This window comes from Engystomops pustulosus, chromosome 2 (assembly GCF_040894005.1).
Source record: "Engystomops pustulosus chromosome 2, aEngPut4.maternal, whole genome shotgun sequence".
In the NCBI taxonomy this organism is placed as follows: domain Eukaryota; kingdom Metazoa; phylum Chordata; class Amphibia; order Anura; family Leptodactylidae; genus Engystomops; species Engystomops pustulosus.
The window spans coordinates 96,782,811-96,808,757 of NC_092412.1; the positions used below are offsets into that span (position 1 = coordinate 96,782,811).

Here is a 25,947-nt window from a genome sequence, read left to right on the forward strand (position 1 = left end):
CCCCAGTAATGTCCTCACAGGCCCCACCCCCAGTAATGTCCTCACAGGCCCCACCCCCAGTAATGTCCTCACAGGCCCCACCCCCAGTAATGTCCTCCACAGCCCTCCCTATGTACTTCACAATGTAAAAAAAATGCTCCCCTTTCTTCCTCCCTCGCCTCTTCTTCTTGGTGTGCATGATGGGGACTATTACAATGAACCCTACATAGTGGGGGGCCTGGCACAGACTTCGCACTTGGGCCCATCAGCTTCTAGTTACTCCACTGGGTGCAGCGATGTAATCATACCGCGCCTCTTGCTTCCGACACTAGTCAAGTGCTTGAAGCAGGAGGCACGGTGTACTGACATTACTGTAGTGGGTCTCTGTAGTGGAGCTCAGAGCTTGCAGCTACTTGCTTCACTATAGTACCCACCTGCCGAGGACACAGATAGAGGTGAGAGTTTGTAAGAGCAGTTCGGACAGTGGACAGTCGTGCTTACCTGGGACATCCAGGGCTCCAGCCAACAGTTGAGGGGCATGGGCCCTGGATATTTTGACCTAGCAACACCCCTGCCCGTAACACCTCTCTGTTAGGTGATAACAGCTAGTACTACTGGTGTTACTGCTAATAGCTCAAAGTGCCTGTAAGGTGCCGGCATTCATATTTTCTTCAGGAAGTAAATGTAGAATTATGGGTGTTGTGCTAGGATTGTTTATTTTCAGTAACTGATATGGTTAGGGTGTGGTGACAATTTAATGTAGTATCTGACATCTTACTAGGTCACTTCACAGGAAATCTTCCTAAAAATATTATTATTGTAGCTATAGAAACAGGCTTTTGGCTCTGTATCTTGTATGGGGAAGTGACAACAGTGGATCTGAAGTACCTTATTTTATGCCACCTAGTAGGGATACAAAAATGCTCTAACTGTGAGTCCCCTTTTTTCAGAAAAATACACATGGAAATCAAGTTCAGCTAGGGCGAGGAGAGAATGTGACTGCAGGAAGGGGAGAGCTGTACATTTTAGAACTTTTGATGTTTTAAAATTCACTTTATTTAAACTCTGAATATTATTGATGTCTTATTCTCATTTTAGACACTTTCAATAAACTTGAACATCTGAATTGCAGCCCTAAAATAAGAACAATATTTAGAATGATTGTTCTCAGATTTTGAGGACGCTGGGGGTCATTTACTAAGGGCCCGATTCGCATTTTCCCGACATGTTACCCGAATATTTCTGATTTGCGCCGATTTTCCCTGAATTGCCCCGGGATTTTGGCGCACGCGATCGGATATGGGGGGGCGTGGCCGAACGAGAACCAAACGGATTCGGAAAAACTGCCGCATTTAAAAAAAAAAAAAAAAAAAAGTGTTGCGAAAATTGCAATTACCTTCACTAGGAATAGGCCGGTGAATTTCAGGGCATTCCAGTGGACTTCAGTGCAGCAGTTCCACCTGGTGGACGGCGGAGGAACTACCTTAATAAATCCCAGCCGGACCCAAATCCACCGCACAGAACGCGCCGCTGGATCGCGAATGGACCTGGTAAGTAAATCTGCCCCACTGTGTTGTAAATATATTCCATTCTGTCTGTCTGAACACTAAAGCAGTTATTCCCAAATATGAAGATCTGAAACAAACAAGGAATGTTGCCCTGTTGTTCTGTCTCTTATACAGGCAGTCCCCAGGTTTCATACAAGATAGGGTCTTTAGGTTTGTTCTTAAGTTGAGTTTGTATGTAAGTCGGAACTGTATATTTTAAAATTGTAACCCCAACCAAATTTTTTTTGGTCTCTGTGACCAAATGTATTTTAAAAATGTTGGGTTGGCATGAGAACCAGGATTAACAATAATTCTTAATTACAGACTCATTTAGTACCGGTTATAGCTGATTACTGTAGGCTGGGACTAAAGTACAGTAAATTACCAACATCCTACGTTTGTAACTAGGGGTTGTCTGTAAGTCGGGTGTTCTTAAGTAGGGGACCGCCTGTATTCGGTGAAAATAGTCAATTTGTCAAACTTTTCTTTGCACTGATCAGTCTGACGGAAGAGGTCATTCTATTGAAGCACCACCTAAAGAGCTGTACTCAACCTGTTAATTTTTTTTTACTACAAGTTACATTTTAACTAATTATTCTAAAGGATTTGTAGTAAAAGGGAGTTGTTTGGATTTCACAGACTAATATTGCACAGACTAAGCTCCAAACTCCAAAAATAAGTAAGCAGCTATTTTCTCTTTCGCTGAACTTCTGCAGTCCAAAGCAGTCAAGGATGTCATTTACTTCATGTTCATTCTATCAGTTTTCATTACTAGAGTAGCGCAGTTTTCAGTTCCTATTGTGAAAGAGATTGGAGCTGAAACCAAAAGGGAATCCACAGGGATCCAGAACAATTTAAGTATGGATGTTGAATAGTTAAACCTTCTCATAAAGTATGTGACAGGTGACATTATGATAATTTTTATATCAATAATGAAATAATCTCTGTCAGTGAAACAGTGTTACATGGCTTCACCCCTAGGAGTGATACAGTGAAGTGTCTTAGTCCAAATGTCCAGGAAAATATAATAGAAGTTAATATCCTTTAACATCCCACATTGCAAATTTCCATACAGCACTGCTACTTTGTGTGGGTGTCTGCACACGCTGAAGCAAATGGACCTGATTTTAATGTCCGCATGCTTAAAAGCGCGTTCTCCTTCCTCTACTCCCGTGACATTTAGGCATCACGCTTTGTAAGATGGGAACAAACTGTTAGTGTTGATTTTTGCCTGGACCATTATCATTTGTGGGATGTTGAGAGGTGTGATTCATAGGAACAGACGGTGGGTTGAAGATAGCAGCTGAGATCCCATCTAAATGGAAAGAAAAAATGTTCATAGAGCACAAAACAGGGTAATTCAGCCTCCCAGGCACTAAGTGTCCCATGACTTATAATTCAGCTTTCCAAGGTAACAGAGGCTAGCTGACTATTATGCTAAATCTGCTCACCATGCAATCCATGCCACACAGACGCAGGTGCAGCTGTATAGATGAGGAGTACATTTTTCTTTGTCTTTTTATTTTATACATATTGCAGGAAAATGCATTGCTCACAGCTCCCAGTAGTATATAACCAGACAGCCCACAGTAGTATATAGCCTGCCAGCCTGCAATAGTATATACCTAGCCCCCTGTAGTAAATAACCAGCCCCCTGTAGTATTTAGCCAGCTGGCCCCCTGTAGCATATATAGCCAGCCGGCCCCCTGTAGTATATAGCCAGCCTGCCACCTGTAGTATATAGGCAGCCGGCCCCCTGTAGTATATAGGCAGCCGGCCCCCTGTAGTATATAGGCAGCCGGCCCCCTGTAGTATATAGGCAGCCGGCCCCCTGTAGTATATAGGCAGCCGGCCCCCTGTAGTATATAGGCAGCCGGCCCCCTGTAGTATATAGGCAGCCGGCCCCCTGTAGTATATAGGCAGCCGGCCCCCTGTAGTATATAGGCAGCCGGCCCCCTGTAGTATAGAGGCAGCCGGCCCCCTGTAGTATAGAGGCAGCCGGCCCCCTGTAGTATAGAGGCAGCCGGCCCCCTGTAGTATAGAGGCAGCCGGCCCCCTGTAGTATAGAGGCAGCCGGCCCCCTGTAGTATAGAGGCAGCCGGCCCCCTGTAGTATAGAGGCAGCCGGCCCCCTGTAGTATAGAGGCAGCCGGCCCCCTGTAGTATAGAGGCAGCCGGCCCCCTGTAGTATAGAGGCAGCCGGCCCCCTGTAGTATAGAGGCAGCCGGCCCCCTGTAGTATAGAGGCAGCCGGCCCCCTGTAGTATAGAGGCAGCCGGCCCCCTGTAGTATAGAGGCAGCCGGCCCCCTGTAGTATAGAGGCAGCCGGCCCCCTGTAGTATAGAGGCAGCCGGCCCCCTGTAGTATAGAGGCAGCCGGCCCCCTGTAGTATAGAGGCAGCCGGCCCCCTGTAGTATAGAGGCAGCCGGCCCCCTGTAGTATAGAGGCAGCCGGCCCCCTGTAGTATAGAGGCAGCCGGCCCCCTGTAGTATAGAGGCAGCCGGCCCCCTGTAGTATAGAGGCAGCCGGCCCCCTGTAGTATAGAGGCAGCCGGCCCCCTGTAGTATAGAGGCAGCCGGCCCCCTGTAGTATAGAGGCAGCCGGCCCCCTGTAGTATAGAGGCAGCCGGCCCCCTGTAGTATAGAGGCAGCCGGCCCCCTGTAGTATAGAGGCAGCCGGCCCCCTGTAGTATAGAGGCAGCCGGCCCCCTGTAGTATAGAGGCAGCCGGCCCCCTGTAGTATAGAGGCAGCCGGCCCCCTGTAGTATAGAGGCAGCCGGCCCCCTGTAGTATAGAGGCAGCCGGCCCCCTGTAGTATAGAGGCAGCCGGCCCCCTGTAGTATAGAGGCAGCCGGCCCCCTGTAGTATAGAGGCAGCCGGCCCCCTGTAGTATAGAGGCAGCCGGCCCCCTGTAGTATAGAGGCAGCCGGCCCCCTGTAGTATAGAGGCAGCCGGCCCCCTGTAGTATAGAGGCAGCCGGCCCCCTGTAGTATAGAGGCAGCCGGCCCCCTGTAGTATAGAGGCAGCCGGCCCCCTGTAGTATAGAGGCAGCCGGCCCCCTGTAGTATAGAGGCAGCCGGCCCCCTGTAGTATAGAGGCAGCCGGCCCCCTGTAGTATAGAGGCAGCCGGCCCCCTGTAGTATAGAGGCAGCCGGCCCCCTGTAGTATAGAGGCAGCCGGCCCCCTGTAGTATAGAGGCAGCCGGCCCCCTGTAGTATAGAGGCAGCCGGCCCCCTGTAGTATATAGCTAGTCGGCTATGTGTAGTATGTAGCCTGACGGTATGCTTAGCTCATATTAAAAATAAACTGAGTACTTACCAGTCCACCGACCTGGACATGTCCTCTTCCTTCAAGTCACCGACAGGCCCGTGGGCACAGCCCGACCGCCACCATAGTTTATGCGATGGCCGGCCCGTGCGCACAGACTTGTTGCTGACCTGGAGCCGGCCTCATTAAAAAAGAAAAGGGGCATTGGATTGGTGAGTAGATCCAGACAAAAAAAATTTTTGCCCCAGTGATAAAAAATTTTAGAGTTTCAAAATTTTTTGCTGTAATGCAACCAAGGATTATCAATGAATCTTCATTACAGACACTTTACAGATGATCATTGCATTCTGGGACTATAGTAAAGCATCCAGAGAGCTTCACCAAAGTTCACAGTGGGCAGAGGGGTCCGTCTGTAACTAGGGGTCGTCCATAAGTCAGGTGTTAAGTAGGGGACCGCCTGCATAGTGTAAGACTGATACAAGATGCAGACACATATCAGACCAGGCAAGACATGCAAGTGGGATCAATAGATTTTAATAATCAATACAAAGCTTGACAAAAGTTTTTAGAAAGGCAGAAGGATTAAAGGGAGCTGCTGTCTGTGCTCTGTTCAACCAGATGGCTGTTCGTGTTCTTGTGCTGCCAGTCTTGATATGTAAATTTTCTCCAAGCTGTTTTACAGGCACCACTGCCAGTCTGATTAAAGAGAAAATCTATTTTATTATAAACTTGCTTTACTAATTTTTCAAGAAGTACTTTTTGGATTTAAAAAAACCTACTTTTGTTTTTTAAATTCATGTCATTATTATTTATTATTGCTTTTTGCCATTTAAATGGGTATTTCCATGAAGACAAGTTTCTTATATGTACTCCGCATAAGAAAATAACACTTTCTCTAATTCACTGTTATAAACAAAAATACAGGATGTCACAGATGTAAGTCCAACCTGTCTCTATTAGTCCTGCTGTACACAATTTCAGTTGCCCCTAGACACGACCCAGTAACTTCTGACTTGAGGTCGGGTGGCAGCCATCTTGGATGAGATTGTGCAGATGAGATTTCTGTCTGTCTATGCTGTGTGGCTGTAGCCCCACCCCCTCATCCGGGGGAAGGGGGAGGCAGGCACATGTCTGTGAGATGTAGCAGAGCTCACAGTGTAACAGCCTCTGTGTAATCATCTCATGCTTCACTGATCTGTCTCATCTCTCTTTCTATGTGTCAGTGTCTTAATACAATGTCAGAAGCTAGATGAAAGTTCAGGTTCACCTTGTACCCTGATAATTTTATCACATTGTCACTCCACAAAACTAAATGGGTGATAATGTCTCTGTTTAGAGAGGCCCGCACCCTGGGATTTTGCATTGAGCAGCCGAGAGAGAGATAGGAGCTAAACAGCAATAAAACTGAATAAATGTGTAAAATGAAGGCTTAAAATATTATTTATGGTGTTAACATCCCTAGGGGATAGAAATGTGAGAATTTTCTTTTGTGGGAAAATCAACCAAAAGTGGATTTTAGTTGAGCTAACTCACCAGTCGTTGAGGCGCTTCTTCCCTCCTTATCCCACCCATTCCCACTCACAGAAGAGACGCGCTGAAGCTCTTCTCCGGTGCTCCAAGCTGATGTTAGTTTAGGTTTTAAACAGTATTTATGTTTGCCACCATCCCTCTTGGAAATAATAATGAGAATATTCATGATCATTCAATATTGGTAAGTCGGCTGCAGTGTTAAACTGAGGCTAGGTTCACATTATGTAATTTGTACATTCATCATATACGCTGTATCCCGATGTATAAGCTGAGTGTATACTGGACATATACTGGAGATGCTATAACCTAGCAATATCTCCTCACTCATTTTAATGTAGGGGTGTTTAAAAGGAGCAGCAACTTTTTTTTTTTTTTTCACAAACCAAAATAGAAATACAGAGATAGTATTTGTATCTGCAAATCAGTCTGCAACTGTATTGGGGGCAAGCCTAATTTCCCCACAGCTAGAAAGGCTCTGAATCTTCTCTTAGTTCACTACACAGTGCAATTTCCTTAGCTGTGAATGTCATTTTCAGCTTTTAGGGTCACGGCTGTCTTTAGGCAGATAGATCTGCCCAATTGCACTTGGAGGTTAATTTACATATCCTGAAAAAAGAGTTTTGTGAGCGGAGACAAGTTTCTGTCCCTACTGAAGGCCCCTATGATTGCATTGTTTTCCTTTCTGGGAAGCACCAAACTCACTTTAAGCTCAAAAAAGCATCACTACTTCTTTCTAGTCTAGTAAATCAGCCGAGCCGTTCAGGTCTGTCAGTAAGCTTTTCAATAGTTTCCAGCAGTTGTTTTGTGTGTAGATTGTATCTGTATATAAAGTGTTGATGTACATCACCAGTGCTTGTCAGACTAGAGAACTGCTAGTCACACAGTGCAGAATACAACATAAAAATCCTCAGGCCACAAATAAGTACCAGGCTACCAAATACAGGGCACATGTTTAAGAGTATATACTGTATAGAACAATTCTTTGTAACTTAGCTCATATTGAGTGCAGCTATGAAATGCTTACCTGCACTCCATACATTGGTGTGTTTATTATAAGACACTCCTTACTATAGGACAAACCCCAAATTCAGGCTTCCAAAAAAGAATATATTTTACACCACATAAAATATCCTTGTTGGTTGCACAGCACACACAGCACTGCTACATCCATACATTTACACACTCAGCTCTGCTACAACTATTCTTTCACACAGCTCAGCTATACACTCAAACTAACAGCTAGAAATTCAAATAGAAACACTGCTACACACACAGGAACACACTGTGTACTGCTATACACAGTGGGCACTGCTACATACACTGGGCTCTGCTGAGTTCTACATGGAAACGCACACACAGCACTGTGCTACACATACAAAGAACACACTGGCACTGATATACACAGAAACACACACAAATCTCTGCTATACACACACATAAGGAACACACTGGGCACTGCTATACACAGAAACAAACACAGCTTTGCTATACAAACAACGAACACACTGGGCAATATTATACACATACACACACAAACCCCCTCTATTCTTCTTACCCTGTCAAAGCCCTTAATTTAACTAGGTTCTCTGCCCCTTGGCAGAGGACCTTGAGTGATCAGTAAAAGGACCTTAGATGACATTACCCTGGTCACGACATCCTAAGAAAGGGCACGGGACATGGGGAGGTATAGATAAGAGAAGCTGGCTGAGCAGGACACGCCCCCTCTGATGCCAGGTAATATAAGTGGATTGATGGGGATGTGAAGGAAACAATTTTCAGCTACAAGAAGGGTGTCGGTTAGTTAATAGGGCTCTATAGGGACCTGTAACTAGCTGTATTAGTAAAAGTGCGGTGACAGGTTCCCTTTAACTCGTGGGTGTCCGACCCTTGGCCATTTACTGATCTGCTACTTAAAGGAAACATAGATGTTCATGCTGCAAGCACCTAAACAGAAGGGATAATAAGTATTCGTATTTATCCTTCAGTTTGTTTTTTCTGTACCTCAAATTCCTCTTCATTCTGTCGATGGAATTGTATGGAATTACAGAGCTGTGGGGACCTTTTTTAATACCTTGTATGAAAACGTTTTAATAAACAATGCATTTGGTTACTCCTTATACAGAGCACAAGGCTGCTTTATAATTGTAGCGAATTGTAGATACTTTGAAATAAGCCACAATTCTCAGTTGTTTCCCTACCATCAGCATAAGGTTTTTCCTACGCTAGAAACACTAAACAACTGTAAGATGGCAACTAACAACTGATTTGCTAAAAATGAGTATAATGTTACCTTTGCAGTCAAAAAAAGCCTGAGTAATAACAGGGGACAGCTGTCACTGTATATTTGTGAGCAGCATGTTCTTCTGAATTTCAGTAAACTAAGGCACTGTGTGTTGCATAGTAACCACTACATTTCGCATATTTTTGTATTTGTTCCATGCCATTTTTTTTTTGCCTTGGTTTAAAGTAAAGTTTTTTTTTCCGTGATCAAATCAGAAACAGAAAATAGATCAGGCAGTGAACTTCTCCAGTCCCTGAATATTGGCTGGACCAAGTCACTGCAGCTTAACATAGGGAATAGGGAATATTGGGGACCTGTTCTATGGATTTATTATGCATATATTAAAACCTTTTAGGCAAAATCTCTTCTGACCTTGTGATTTATAATATCAATAATTATGAGAATGCACGTTTTATCGTAATATCAAGAATCATGTCAATTCTTATCATATGGTATTTTCATTACTCATGAGACTGATTATTTTCATTAGATGTTTATCTAGCAGTCCCACATTTATGGTCAGCCATTCACTGTAATTTCCTGCAGGGTTTGTCTAAAGATAGATGTGATGGCCACTGGCACATCTTACATAACATATAATGTGAGCACCATGCAAACCAAATTCTTCACGTTTTTATTCTGTCCAGTTTAACTAAACTGAAATGTAGTAATAACATTTGCATTTGTCTGAGAAGTTACCATTTCAACTCAATTGAAAAGTTGTTTTGTGACATATAAGAAGGTGCTGTATATTTGCGCAGAGCTGAAGCAATAATGTGCAGATTGTAACATTTACAGAACACGGGAAGCTGTGAATAGGTGCTGATATGTTGTCAGACTTTGCCTTTAGCATTGGGAGTGTCCAGACTGTAAAATGCAGGGCTGCTGGAATTCACTCACATGGGGACTCCCCAAATGTTTAGGTTTAGCCAAGGGGTTGTCCATTCTTTAACAAAATAAAAAAAAAAAGGTAGTTTGGGCAAATGTGCTTCAGAGGATCTATAGAATATCTCATCCCCTTATCAGAGGATTATACATTATGGTTGTTGGACCTGGACCTGGTAGATTTAGAATTGGAGCCCAACAGCTTCATGTTGCACCTCTACTAGTTACCGACTGGCTACATGGAGTTTCTGTACAAATTACTACTGAGGCCACTGTTTGGCTATAGAAGTTGCATGCTTACGAATAGGACATGATAACTTCTGATCCCGCAACGATCAGAAACAACACCACCAGGCTGCTTGTAGTTGAGAGGTAAATGCTAAAAGTTCAGTTATGTTGTTTAACTTCATAATATTTCACCAATTTCATTGGAAGAACTACTAGGGGATCTTATGGATGAGTTCATGTGAACATGGAAATAGACCCATGTGCTGATCAGATCCTATTGAACTTGAATAGTGTAGTTGACAAGAGTCCTAGCTTCATACAGGAATATGATGCAAACAGTTCCTGGGGGTCATATATCTTAGTCTGTCTTTGGTTTCTGGTCTGTTTTTGTGGGGGTTTTTGCCTAATTTATCTTAATGCTTATTTTACTTTTTTAAATCTGTCACTTCACTTTTATGTTTCTGTTTTATTTGGTGCAATTTGTGCCTTTTTTGCACCTTTTTCTTCCATGGTAGAAACGGCAATAATTTTTGTGAGGTCCTTTTAACATCAACTTTTATAATCCTGCTACTGAGCCTGAAGGGTTACCCTAGACCAGTGATGGCAAACCTTTTAGAGACCGAGTGCCCCAACTACAACAAAGACACCGCTTATTTATCGCAAAGTGCCAACACAAATTTAATTAGTGATTTATACTCCCTTCTCTGTCACAGTTTTCATTGATACCAGCACCTGAGGACACCAATAAAGCAGAAAATAGTCCCAGGTCGAGCTGTCACTTTAAAATAGCTCAGTGCACAGCAAGTCCTGTGCTGTCTGGGACCGCAGGAAGATAACTGGACTCATCTCTGGTGATGGCCTGAGTGCCCACAGAAAGGGCTCTGAGTGCCACCTCTGGCACCAGTGCCATAGGTTAGCCATCACTGCCCTAGACCATCTGTGCTCTGGCTTTACAAACTGTTAACTGTGCAGCAGCATGTTCAGTCTACCCCCTCCCCCCTACACTTGCATCTCAGCTGCAGCGAATGGTCAGCACACAGTGGAAGGGGGGAAGTACTGCTTCACACTAACAGGCTATGTAGCTAAACATGGAGGGGGTAGCCCTCCTAGAATAATTTTACTAGTTGATTCTAGAAGGAAGGAGTTCAAGGATAACAAATGTAAAAATATTACCATAGTCGCAGTGCTTGGATCTATGAGTAAGTGTCCCTGGTTTATCATGCTGGATTTTGATGGTAGATTTCCTTTAAATATAGCAAATGAGATGGTCATATATATTATTTTGGTACATTATGTACAGGTATTAACTATAGGGCTGCAGGGTGTGCTGTCATATAATATTGAGTTGAATATAAATTATGGCTACAGTAAAATGCTTTACTGGCATGTCTGTTTTTTATAGAAGCAGTTCGAAGTGAGATTTTTTTTCCTGCTTTTGTAAAAAGAAAATAAAAAGGCATAAATAATTGGATTCCTTTTTTCACTGATTTAATTGCTACATGTTCTTTCTGTTTTCCAGATGACATCATGCATCAGGACACCTTCCCGATGTGTGCAGCTGATATTGAGGATCAGCTGAAGAAGCAGTTTGCATACCTTTCAGGTGAGAGCATAAACCACACTATAGCAGTCAATGTTATGGCAGGTCTTATGTATGCAGTTACAGGCGGTCCCCTACTTAAGAACACTCGACTTGCATACGACCCCTAGTTACAAACAGACCTCTGGATATTGGTAATTTATTGTACTTTAGTCCTAGGCTACAATGATCAGCTGTAACAGTTATCACATGTGTCTGTAATGAAGCTTTAGTGTTAACCCTGATTCTTATGACAACCCAACATTTTTAAAATCCAATTGTCACAGAGACCAAAAAAGTCCTGGCTGGGATTACAATGATAAAATATACAGTTCCGACTTACATACAAACTCAACTTAAGAACAAACATACAGTCCCTATCTTGTATGTAACCCGGGGACTGCCTGTAGTTTTCTTTTTCTGGACAATGTGTTCTGAACATGTCACCATTGACTTAAAACTCGATGTTGGTAGCAACGTATCAAGTCCACACCAGCAACAAAAAATTCTGCGCTAAATATGTAATAGTGAGAAATGACAGAAAAATAGTATTGAACATATGAAGAAATAGAAGTCATGACACCAGCTGAATCTATCAGTAATTAGAAAGCAATTCTGTCACTTAGAGAAAAATATCTGCAGGTTCAACTAATGGTCTATATAAAGGTGTCTCACTACCAAGGTGCCACACAAGAAACGTCCCATGATGGTTAAAACCACTGCGCCGTTTCAAGCCCTTCAGCAGCAGTGAACCCTGTTGCAGTGAACTGATGTGGCAGCATTAAAAATACAAAAACTAAAACCGCTCCTTGTTCTTTAAAGTATTCCCCAGTTTATCACCCCAAACAGCCCCCTCATGGTTAATTTATATACATTCCCCTCATGGTTAATTTATATACAGCCCCTCATGGTAATATCAAATATAGCTCCCCACGGATTCATTATATACAGACCGTTAATGTTAAGTTTATATACAGCCCCAAATGGTTATATTATATACAGCCCTCTCATACTCTAGGCTATATAACGTACAACCATGGGGGCATGGTTTTATTATATACAGCTTCCACATGGTCATATTATATACAGCTCCCTCAAGGTTCTATTATGTACAGTTCCTTCATGGTTATATTATATACAGCTCCTTTATAGATTATAATATATTCAGCCCCCCATGAATTCATTATGTGCAGCCCACCTCACTCCCATGGACAAAAGCATCTTCAGTCCAGAGACGCAGGTTGGCGTCCTGCAATGCAAGGAGCAGCACAAGCAGCCAGGCGCTGGTAGGGACTGAGATTTGGCCATGTGGGGCCCTTTCCCCTCCCAGCAGCTCTGGTCCTCGAACTTGCCCACTTAACACATTTTTTAAATATATCTACTTCTAAAATTGGAGATGCATTCAATATGTATTTCACCTACTACACATAGGGTCAAGCATTTAATTTATTATTGTTTTATAAAATATTTAATTTAATAATTTCATCCTCAGTAACAAACTTTGAGGAATACACACTTATTTCCATTGAATATGACCATGCTAAAGAAATATAGCGAAGTCCTACATTATGCTGCATTTCCAACACAGCCAAGTTGTTTGAATACTGAAATTTTTGGATTTTATTAAACTATTTACTCTGCCGGATTACTGGAATTTTCAGATGGGTACTGGATTAATAAAAAAAACTTGAAATATCACATGATAATAAGTATTCAGAGAATTCAGGTAATGAGTATTCTTGAGAATGCTGTAACAAGTTCTTCACACCTGGATTTATGGATCCTCTGCCATTCTTCCTTGCAGATCCTCTCCAGTTCCCTCAGGTTGGATGGTGAATATTTGTGGAAGCCATTTTCAAGTCTCTCTAAAGATTTGAATTTGAGTTATGAAGCCACCATTTTGTTATTTTAACTGTGTGCTTAGTGTTATTGTCTTGTTAGATGGTAATCCTTCTGCTCAGTCTAAGGTCCAAAGCACTCTGGAAGAGGTTTTCATCCAAGATATATTCGTACTTGCCCGTATTCATCTTTCCTTTAATTACATCCTGTTCCTGCAGCTCAAAAACAACCCCATAGCATGATAATGCCTCCACCAGGTGATGAGCAGTGCCTGGTTTTCTCCTCACATACCTCTTCAAATTAACAACAAAAAGTACAATCTTTGTTGTATCACAACATAGAATCTTATTTCTAATAGTCTGGGAAATCTCCAAGTGTTTTTTACAAACTGTATGTGGCTTTCATATGTCTTGCACTGAGGAGAAGTTTCTATCAGCAGACTCAACCATAAAGCCCTGAGTGGTGAAGGGCTGCAGTGATAGTTGACTTTGTGGAATTTCCTCCCATCTCCCTACTTCATCTCTGGGGTTCACCCACAGTGATCTTGGGGTGATCTTTTTTTACCTCTCTCGCCAAGGCTCCTCTTCCACAATTGTATAGTTTGGCTGTAATTCTGTCTCTGAGTTTCTTAGACCTCGTGATTCTAATGTGCTTTGACATGCACTGTAAGATGAGACACAGGTGTGTGCCTTTCCCAATTTAAGACCAATCAGATTAATTAAAAACAACCCCATGAAGGAGTAGAACCATCTCAAGGAGGATCAGAAAGAAATGGACAGCATGTGAGTTCAATGTTACCGCAAAGGGTCTGAATACTTATGACCGTGTGATATTTCAGTTCTTCTTGTGTAACCCCTTGCCAACATGTACTATGTCACATGCCGGGTGCATGGAGAGGGCTCACAGGCTGAACCCTCTCCATAGCCAGTAAGCCTTTGCTGCATATTGCAGCAAAGGCTTACCGCTAACACCCGCGATCGGTGCTAGCTAAATAGTAAGCTTTTAGATCGGGCACCTCCAAGCCTCCCATGCTTTTATGTTAAACCAATATATGCCTGGTCAGCCATGGTTTTTTACCAGCCCAAATGTAACGGGAAATAACAGATTGTGCTTTATTAAAGAAAGAGCTTGATATGGGTATGGGGAGGGTCCTGAACAGGCACATGAATTTGGGTAGTAAAAGCATTTTAAAGACTGCGATACATCCCAGACAAGACAGTTCTCCCTTTTTGTAGTGTCGTACATTTTTTAGATAATTCAGCAAGTATTTCAGCGAATTCTGTAATTGTGTCCATTACTGTTTTCAATGATTTGTCAGGGTCCAGCATTGTAAGGAGTATATCATCCGCGTAAAGTGAGATGAGGTGGGAGCGGTCCCGAATCTGTACCCCCTGAATGTCTGGGATCAGCCTAAGCAGTCTGGCAAGGAGTTAAATGGATAAGATAAAAATTAAAGGGGAGAGGGGGCACCCCTGCCTTGTCCCATTTGTTATCCTAAATTGGTCGGATAGAGTACCATTAGCGAAAACCATGGCTGAGGGGGAGGAATAAAGGGCCTGGATGGATTTAAGTATAAAGCCTTCTATGCCCATTCACCTGAGTGCCGAGAAGGCGTAAAACCAATTAATGCGTTCAAGCGCCTTCTTGGCATCCAAAGCAAGCAGGACCACAGAGTTTTTCTTAGAGTGCAGCCAGCTCAGGATACTACCACCCTCTGAGTATTACCTGAGGCCTTTATGAGGCCAGTCTGGTCGTCGCTTATCAGTTGAGTAATGTATGGCATAAGTCTGGCTCCTAATACGGCTGCATATAATGTGGTATCCGCATTCATCAGCGAAATAGGCCTGAAGTTTTGCGGAATCTCAGGGGGTTTCCCAGGCTTGGGTATCATTACGATTAAAGTTTGTTGGTTTTCAGTCGGGAGTGTTCCCTCTGCCACTGCTGAATTAATGAAGTTTATGAAGTGAGTGGGAAGGAGGGTGGAAAAGGTCTTATAATATTCTGCAATAAAGCTGTGGGGGCCTGGGGTTTTCTGTGATGGCATAGAGTGTATGGCCCTAGTTACCCCATTCACAGTAAAGGGACTGTTTATCTATTGTCAACTTTGGTAAGCCAGCAGAGGTGAGAAAAGTATTTATCGCATCTACCTCTGGTTGGTAAGTGAATCAAAAAGAACTTTTTTGATCCTACCAATAAAACAGATTGAAAAATTTATAGGGATCTGAATACTTTCCGTACCCACTGTACATTCAGACCCATGATAGTTTGAATGTCAAACTGCCTATAAGTAAATATTGCTATAGCTGCTCTGTCATAGCCCTCTAGCTTCCACTTTACGCATACATACCCTTTATACAGTGGACATATTTTGGGTATTTGTTATAACTTGTTCACTAATATTTTCTTAAGATCTCATTTTTAAGGCCTTAGGCACCACACAGTGTCAAGTTAAGAGACAAACTAAACCCATTCCATTTCTAACTTTTCCTGGTCTGAACACTGTAACTGTATACATGGAATGTAACTATGGAAGACTTTTATTACTTTGAGTTACTATACAAAAATGTTTAGAAAGAACAAAAGTGTCTGATAGCAGAGGATCAAGAGGCTCTGTTCACAAAGTAATGTGGCTGACATTAGTTTCTATTCAGCTGTAAAATTCCTAGCAGAGACCAGAGTGTAGACCATCTGTAGACATAGAAGGGATTGGCTTTTATAAACTGAGGTGTGGATGCAGTTTTATGGCTTACTACTGTGTGTTATGAAAGTCTGTGTTTAAGATTGCACATTTAAAATTATAGAGGACAAAGGCGCCAACTACTTTATTGAAGTCCCATCTGTTTTCTTAACCTAAAGGAAATGTACCATAAAAATCCATCATGACAAACCAGGGACACTTACTTATGGATCCAGGCACCATGACTGTGGTAATCTTCCTATATTTGTTATCCTTGGCCTCCTTGCTTTTAAAATCAGTTCCCAGAGACCCTCTGTGCTGCAGATTCACATGCTGTTATGCTGTTCAAAGCACTTCCCCCTCCCCACTACGTGCTATTCGTAGTGAGATTATTTTAGGTAGCGGGAGGGGAAGTGCTGTGGCTACAGCATGGAGGGGCTCTGGGAACCACCCAAGTAGCCTTCACACTAATTAGCATCATTTTAAAAGTTGATCTTAGAAGGAAGGAGGCCATGGAAAAATATAAGAAGATTACCACTTACTTATGGTAAGTTCCCCGGGTTTATCCATGCTTGGTATTTATCCAGCCTTTTATGCGCCGCCATCTTGGCTGAGATCAACGCTACACACAACGTCATCGGGGAGCAACTATCTGTCCGCATGACAGCCCTGGGTCTTTGTAAGGCCCGAGTCTGTACATATTAAGTAAATCTATTACAATGCGCCTTTCTTTAGTATAGCAGTATAAGATCAGTCAGACAACCTAGAGTTAAAGTACTTTAGGGGGTCTGAAAAATAGTTAAAAAAATTAAATTAAATTTCAGAAAATCATCCCCCTTTCCCGCAAACTGATATAAAAAAAATAATAAACACATTAAGTATTGCCTCATCCAAAAATGTCCGATGCTTGGGGTTCTGAAAAACGATTTAAAAAATGTTAAATCGCCCCCTTTCCTCAGAACAACCGCGTCCCTAAATAGCAAATTTATCAAAATATAATTACGGTTATTCCCAGTGTTGAACCCCGTAACAGAAAATAGCACCAAAATATCTGAACTGTCACTTTTTGCAATTTTACAGCATGTAAAAAAATTTCATAAAAGGTGAGCAAAAGGTTGTACACTCCCCAAAATGGGGGAAAAGAAATATATGTCAGCTCATTCTGCAAAAAAATTACACCACACAAAGCTCCGTACACTGTACGAAATAGTTATTAGCGATAGAAGATGAAGGTTTTAATTTTTTTTTTTCAATTTAAAATAAAAAAAAAATACTAGATACACTAAACTTATATAAATGTGGTATTGTGATCATACCAAAACAAAGAATAAACGAGATGTGTCATTTTGGGGTGCACAGTGAAAGATGTAAAAACCAAGCCCACAAGAAAATGAAGCAATTGCATTTTTTCACCAATTTCACTGCATTTGGAATTTTTTTTCGTGTTTCCCACTACAAGGCATTTTAAATAGCGTCACTTTGAAGTAAAATTTGTTAGGCAGAAAACAAGCCCACACACGGTTCTTTGTATGGAAAAATAAAAAAAGGAAAAGATTTTAAAAGGTGGGGAGCGAAAAATGGAAACACAAAAACAAGGGGTTTAGAACAAGCACTGGGACACATTTGCTAATCCTAAATGATCTTTTTCTATTTTCCATTTTCTATTCCTTATGTCGCCCATTGCTTTTTTTTTTTTTTTTTTTAATAACAAAGTCTCTTTATTGAATTTCATCAAATTTTCATTAGAACATTTCTTCGATAAAACATATTTTCAAAACCATCAAATTTCACTTCAGACAGTAATGCCTTTACAGACATATTATTAATCCGTTTGTTTCATAATCACATTTTCAATGTCTCAGGATCTTCCCATACAATTGAATTCAACATATATAACCAACAGTTCTTATTGCAGAATTATAGAACCTTTAAATTTCCTATCTGAGGGTGCGGTCACACGTCGTGTTTAACGAATGCGTTTAAAAACGCATTGCCATAGCTGGAGAGTGATTTGCCTAATTAAACAGCTGCTAACACCTGTGTTTACAAAACGCAACCGTTAACGCATTGTTAACACATGCGTTAACATCGCGGTTAACGCATGCGTTTTGTAAATACAAGTGTTAAGAGCTGTTTAATTAGGCAAATCACTCTTCAGCCATTCCAATGCGTTTTTAAACGCATGCGTTAAACGCGACGTGTGTCCGCACCCTCAAGTGAATATATATTTGTTAACCATTTACCCCTCCCCCCCCTCCCTCATCCCGCCACTGGGAGCAAAACCAAAAACCAAAATGTGACTCAGACAAAAAAAAAAAAACAAGAAACCCACTTAGTCCAGCCCATTCTTACTCTGTTTGTTGCCATAGGCTCCAGGTTTTAATCCACTTCTGGAAACTCTTGTTTCCTACCTTCCTGATCCTTTCAAATCTTCTCACACTTCTCACTAAATTTTGCCATTCCTTCATCTCCCCATTTTCGGGAAATACAAACGCAAGCAAGGTGCATGATCTTAACAAGCAGAGTATCATATTATGAGTCCAATCACTGGTCCTCTGTCAAACCAAAAACTGAAAGCAAGACGGAGGGTCTCAATCTTTGTCGCCCATTGCTTGGCTCATTTAAATGAAAGCCATCACTATGAAGATTCTGCTTGATCTTCAGCATATTGTAGAGCAGGTGGGTCTGAGCAGATTGATATATAGTTTTTAGGGAAAAGATCTTTTTCTAGGCTGTAAAGTCATGGAGATTGTCCTAGTAAAGCTACTGTACATACAATCAACAAAGGTACTCTTTCTTTCCCTGTTATGACTGACTTCACAGCATAGAAAAAATTGAGATATATTTATATCAAGGCACCTTCCCCCCCATATATCAAGGCAACCACCCCCCTTTTATCTAAGAAATCTGCTGTAAGGCTTTTACATCTGTTTGTGGTTAAATTTTACCATAAAAGTATTTCAATTTTACTGAAGTTCCTGAACACCTCTCTAAAGTTAACAAACTGAAGCAGGATATGTGTCACTGTGTGTATAGGTCTGTCAGCGTTGTCCTTCTCCTGCTGTATTTTCCAGACAGGTGACAGATCTAAGTGTTTACCCAAGTTACAGTCAATTGGCTTCCTTATTCTGCGCCTTGTCAAATACACAGGTTCTCATGATCACATGAACAGTTTAAAGCTGGATGCTTACATGCCATACATCAGTGATGGCTAACCTATGGCACTGGTGCCAGAGGTGGCACTCAGAGCCCTTTCTGTGGGCACTCAGGCCATCACCAGAGATCACCAGGCATCTTCCTGCAGTCCCAGACAGCCCAGGACTTGCTGTGCACAAAGGTATTTTAAAGTGACAGCTGTACCTGGGACTATTTTCTGCTTTATTGGCGTCCTCAGAGTGCTGGTATCAATGAAAACTGTGACTGAGAAGGGAGTATAAATCACAAATTAAATTTCTGTGTTGGCACTTTGTGATAAATAAGCGGTGTCTTTGTTGTAGTTTGGGCACTCGGCTTCTAAAAGGTTTGCCATCACTGCCATACATGGTTTTTATCTTAATAGTAGGTATTTTGTTGTTTTATTTTCTGCTGCCAATAATAAGGTTCTTCTAAATTTTGCTGCATCATCATCAAATGAGACTGAATATAGGACTACATGACAAGTCTAAATCATAACATGAACCCCACATATATATAGTATCACCGCGTTTGTAATAACCCATAGAATAAAAGTAAATCATTATTGAACCCGCACGATGAACGCCGTTAAAAAAAAACCTGTTGAAAACCTGCCAAAAATTATGATTTTACTTATTCAATCTTACAAAAAATGCAATAAAAACTGATAAAAAAAACATATGTACTCCCGAATGATACTGGTGCAAAGTACATGTCCTGCAAAAAACAAGCCATCAACCAACTCAGTAGCCAAAAAAGTAAAAATGTTATGCCACTTGGAAGACGCCAATGCAAAAATGATAGATTTTCCCCCACATTAGGGTTTTTTTTTTTTTTGGCAAATAGTTAAACGTAAGAAAATATATTCAAGTCTGGTATCCCCGTAATCGTATGGACCCATAAAATAAAGATAACATGATTATTAGGCTGAACGGTGAACACGAAAAAAAAGTCAAAAATCCAGTGCAGAATTGATGCTTTTCTACTCCTGTCTCATCTCATCCCTCAAAAAAAATGCTGTCACATGGACCCAATAACGAAAAAGCTTCTTCCCTTCTGCGCCTCGCCGTGCTCCCATAAAAGAAGTAACGGCCACATGTTGGGGGTCTCTGTACTTGGGAGAAATTGCAGAACAAATTGTATGGTGGGTTTTTTCTTTTTATCTTTTGTAAATGTGTAAATTTTAGGGCTAAATGAATGTATTACCAGCACAATTTGACCATTCTAAATTTCATCTCCATTTTGAGTCAATTACTATGAAGATCTCAAGGGGTTAACAATCTTTCTAAAAGCTGTTTCTGGTAGTTTGAGGGGTGCAGATATGAAAATGGGTTGATTATATAGGGGGTTTTTGATGTTAAATATGTAAAATTTCATTCAGAACTGTATTTATCCCGAAAATGGTCAATTCTGAAAATACAGAAAAACGATATTCGATTTGTAAGCCGCGTGACATCAAAATGAATTATTCAGACATTTCAAAAATGATGAAAATGTAAAGTAGACATATGGGAAATGTTATTCAGCAATTTATTTAGGTGGTAAATCTATCTGCCTGAAAACACGGTGATTTTGGATTTCAAGAATGGCACATTTTTCAAAAAATTCATAATTTTTTCTTTTTTTTGTAAATAAACGCAAAACTTATCGTCCAACATTTACCACTAAAATGAAGTACAACATGTGGGGAAAAAACTATCTTAGAATCGCTTTGATAAGTAACAGTGTTCAAAAGTTAAAACCATTTAAATAGACGCAAGTCAGAATCCAAAAAATGGGGCTAAGTCTTAAGCTACAAAATGGCTGCGTCCTTAACCCCTTACCGACATGTGACGTAGTATTACGTCATATGCTGGGTCCCGGTGCATGGAGAGGGCTCACGGGCTGAGCCCTCTCCATAGCTGGTAAGTCCTTGCTGCATATTGAAGCAAAGGCTTACTGGTAACACCCGCGATTGGTGCCAGCAACGATCGTGGGTGTTTTCTCTCTGATCGCCGCCGGCAAAGCTGCTCTTTCCGAGGATCGTCGCTCCCCGTGATATCATCGGGGAGCAGCGATCCGTCGCCATGGTAGCCTCGTGTCTCACGAAGACCCAAGGCTACTTCGGGTTAACCCATGCATTACAATGTGCTATGAGGAGTAAAATCCACATATACTGCCCTACTGTAGTATGGCAGTATTTGATAGGACCGATCAGACAACCTAGGGTTAAAGTACCCTAGGGAGTCTAAAAAATAGTTAAAAAAAAATAAAAAATTATAATAAAAAAACCCTAAAAACTCAAATCACCACTCTTTCCCTAGAACTGATATAAGTATAAATAAACAGTAAAAATCATAAACATTTTAGGATAGATCAGGAGTCCAAAAATGCCCAATCTATCAAAATATGATAATGGTTTTTCACTGCGTTTTACTCCGTAATGGAAAATCGCTCCCAGAGTCTTTTTTGCTATTTAAAAAAAATTTGAAATTCTATAAAAAGTGATCAAAAGGTCGCACAGTCCTAAAATAATAACATTGTAAATGTCATCAAAATCTGCAAAAAACGAAACCACCCACAGCTCCGTACACCAAAGTATAAAAAAGTTATTATTAGCGCCAGAAGATGGCAAAATCCCCCCAAAAAATTTTGTACAGATGGTTTTAATTTTTTTAAATGTATGAAAACATTATAAAACCTATATAAATGTGTTATCCCTGTAATCATACTGACCCAAAGAATAAAGTAGACATGTCATTTGGGGCGTACAGTGAAATCCGTAAAATCCAAGCCCACAAGAATACAGCACAAATGCGTTTTTTCACTGTGTTCAGAATTGTTTTCCCTGTTCCCAGTACATGGCATGGAATATTAAATACCAACATTTTGAAGTGTAATTTGTTACGCAGAAAAGAAGCCGTCACACAGCTCTGTACATGGAAAAATAAAAAAGTTACAGATTTTTGAAGGAGTGAAAACTGAAAACGCAAAAAACAAAAAAGGATTGCGTCGTTAATCTAATGGCAGCTGCATATGGACCGGAAGGCACATATCTGCAACAAGTGCAAAATATGAACTATCGCAACTGTCCATTTTTTAATGAATTTGCACATTCTATTAAACAGTAGAGCATGTCCTAATCAGATATGTTATGCACGCATCACTCATAGACTATAGTGCAAGAGGATTAGTGAAAAAACGGATGCCAGACTGATGCAATTATGACAACTGTTGTCAGGTAGCCTTAATCTTAAAGAGGACCTGTCACCCATATAACAGACACTAGGAACTGCTTAAAAAATAAGCAGCTTCTCGTGCTACAACAGACCCAGCAGTGTTACACTGCCAGCATTATCAAAAACCTCTGCAGCGCTGTACAATAGAAAATGCTGGCCCGCGCTGTAAAAAGTTTCCGATGACACTAGCAGCGTAACACTGCTGAGAATGTTGTAGCACTAAGGTACCTAGTACCTTTTATATGGATGACAGGACCTCTTTAAAGCAATGTGTTGGATCAAGGACTAATGTATTGAGTTCATGAACCCAAGCTTTTAAATCAAATGACTATTTAATTTGACATCAGATACTGCAGTTATTTGGGTTGGGATAGGGTATTACAATCCAATTGGTGATGGTCCAACTACTAATCTTTTGAGCTGAACTATGATATAAGGTACCTCTTCAGTTTATTAATAAAAATACATTTTTAGATTTTTTTTACCATACAGAACTATGTGTTAGAAGATATGTCTATATTGACCAGGTTTTTTTTTTCCCTACAGATACATGAGCAGTTATGAGCCCTATCGTGTAATGAACTAGCTGCACCATAGATCTCAGCTGCTTGTACTCCTGTTAGGGTGGTGTCACATGTGACGTTTTGAACCCGTTTTTAGTCAGTTTTTAAGCATGCCTTTTCAGTCCGTTAGAAAACGCATCTGTTTTTGACCTTTTTTGCACGTTTTAATTGGGACATTGAGATAATTGGGGAAAACTGACGAAACCGGTCAAAACGGACTGAAAACACATGCTTAAAATTGGACTTAAAACGGGTTCAAACCGCCACGTGTGACACCACCCTTAGTATGACACGAGCAGAGGGTAATCGCTAGACACAACCTGTGGCAATAATGTAATTGCTGCCAATTGCCCTTCCCATCAGTGCTTTATATGCTGGACTTGTACTTGCAGTTTCCAAAGCCAGAAACAGGAGTGCTAATTGCTTAGAATAGCATCATTAAACGTTAGGGTGTGACCTGTCTTTATGGAGTACGGTGTCAGAATGCAGATTTTTGATGCACTGTATATTTTCTTGCTTTTAGCAATTTCTTGGTCTCTGCATGTTCTTGGCTGAACAGTAAAGATCCATGTTACTGCAATATCAGCCACATAGCTCCAAGTCCTGAAGTGCCCTCTGCTGTTTACTACTAACAGTAGCGCAAGGATTTTTTTTATATATTCTCCAGTGTTTTAGTATCAAGTAATGTTTATATTAAAATACCGTACATGTCTGATAATCTCATTATTCATTACTCATATAGTAAAACATGTTTAAGCAGGACCAAGAGGGAGGACATAACAAACAATGTAATTATCCTTCTAAAAATAGAGTCCTCTTGGATGAATTAGATGCTATTTATATCGCCTTTTTTATTCATGCTATCTTTATGATACTGAACTGATGTGTCCGAGAGAAAAACTAGTGTTCATGGAAGCCAGCTTTTCATTTCAACTGCTGTGGGAGAATGAAAACTGAGCTCTGATTTATTGGCATGAGCAACTAGAATAGTTTTGCTCTCAGACACTTCTGATAAATCCCCCCAATATGTCTACAGGATACCCACATTAAGTACAGTATGCATTGTTATTGCAGGTGGAAGGGGTGAAAATGGCTGTCCTGTCATCACATTTCCGGAATACCCAGCCTTCAGTGAGATCCCAGAGACTGAGTTCCAGAATGTCCTGACATATTTAACCAGTGTTCCCAGGTATGAAAAAATGTGGGATATTTTCTGGGATGATGGAATTGGTGGATATACATTCTGCAGCTTTTCTTGCAGTCAGTATTTGGATGTTTTAGACGCAGGCGATTTACTAAGGTGTGGTACAGCTGAACATCCTAAAACAAATGGATTGTGTACAGTTGATAAAGAGCCAAACCAGAACAAATACAGCACAGCAGCTTGTCATCACAGATGTGTAACTCTACACCTTCACCTTTATCCCAGTTCTATGCTCAATAGTAAAGGGCCGAACGCTTAGATTTAGGACCACGCTTCCACCCTTCTATATCTTCTGGGGGCTAAGATCCTTCTACAGTGGCTTTTTTACTGACTACAGAAGACTGTGATTGCCCATGTGGATATGGCTTGCAAGTTGTGGTCATTTTAAGAAGATGTATAACAAACCCAAGGGAAGCTAAGCTTTGTCTTCCCATCACTGGCACTATCACTGCTGTTGTTGAGCCAGCAAAGATATTCTGTTGTAAAACCTCCATACGTATGTATGAAGACCTTACAGATGGCAGGATACAGAAATCAGTGATACTTCCAGATTCAGTCTGGGACCAAATCCATAAAAGCTTTTTATGTTAAGAAACCCTGTTATAAAGAAACCAACATAAATCCAGAACTGCACTGGTTAGGTGGCATCAGTTGGGTCAGATCTTGTAAAACGGTTCCTACATATTAGATAGAAAGATTTATATCTGCAGTATAGGTTTATGTCATACGCAGGGCCGCAGGATTAAAATTCCGCCTCAGGCGGCAGATGGCAGAGCCCTGAGTTGGGGCAGAAGGCAGCCAAAGCACTTTGCCCCTGGGCAGCTTCTAGCACCAGCGCCTCCCAGTCCCTGAAATCAGTTCTCTGATACTGTACTGGTTTCCTGAGTACCCCTGCTGGCTACCTGTAAGGTCTGTGATGTCTGGAGCGTTGCTGGAGCTGTGTTTCACACACACACACACACGATACTCCTGCTGTAGTGACGTCTCCCTATTTTATATATATATTTATTAGGGAGCCGTTCAGGAGCCAGAAGAGCTAGCACTTCTAAGCGAGTTGAGCCTAATGAGCCAGCTCACTAGGAAGAGGAGGGATTTCCATCACTACTCTGTAGTGTATGGAGCGTAACCCCTGCCCACCAACTCGGAGCTTCTGGCTGCACTTACAACATGCTCCAGTTGTATTGTGTGCTGCTGTGTCTCCCCTCCCTCTCCTTCACTGTTCTTGCAGTTTACTGTGTAGTAGTGATGGCTCACTATATTTTATAGGGAGCTGTTCCGGGGCCAGAAGAACTGGCTATTCTTTATGAGCGGAGCCTAATGAGCCAGCTCACTAAGAAGAGCCGGAATTCCCATCACTACTGTGTAGTCGGCAGTGAGAAAAGGGAGGGGGAAGAAGTGACAGTGACACTAACAGGAAGCATAACAGAGTAATGCAACAGGATTCCCCCCCAACCTGATCCTTCCAGCTGCCAGCATCTAGCTGAGTACAGGAGAGAGAAGGGGTGAGCAGACTTTGGCTACGTAGTGTACATCACCGCCTTTCTCTGCAAAGAGAGACGGCACCTGACAGCGCCAAATTTGCAGAGAGAATACACTATGTAGGTGGAGCCAATCCACACATAAATTTTATAGCAGTGAAGCCCAGAGGTGCTTCTTTGCATATTTTGCAAGTTATATTTCTACTTAATGCAGCAATTTTAAGTTATACAGAAAGAAGATCAGTGCACCCAGCGACAGGACAGGGAGGTGAGTTGCATTCAGATGGTATATGTCCTTTAAAATGTGAGCAACCTAATAAACAAAAACATAGTAACTTGTTCCACATCAGAAAAAAATCTCCCTACCACATCAACAATGAGGAGAAACCGCCTCCAACTGTTGACTGTTGCATGCACCTTCTGCTATTACTGTTGACCAGGGGCGTAACAACAGCCCTAGCAGCCATAGCAGTTGCTATGGACCCCGCATGGCACAGGGGC

At 41.5% G+C, this 25,947-nt stretch overlaps 1 protein-coding gene across 10 annotated transcripts in view; it reads left to right on the top strand.

Annotated features, from left to right (window-relative positions):
- The window catches only part of MCF2L (MCF.2 cell line derived transforming sequence like), a 166,007-nt gene that overhangs the window by 89,383 nt on the left and 50,677 nt on the right, over window positions 1-25,947 (top strand). For all 10 annotated transcript variants that reach the window (XM_072135599.1, XM_072135593.1, XM_072135596.1 and 7 more), the window contains 2 exons: window positions 11,234-11,317; window positions 23,839-23,953. In XM_072135599.1, coding sequence (XP_071991700.1) covers window positions 11,234-11,317; window positions 23,839-23,953 — 199 coding nt within the window. The remainder of the gene's footprint in view (window positions 1-11,233; window positions 11,318-23,838; window positions 23,954-25,947) is intronic.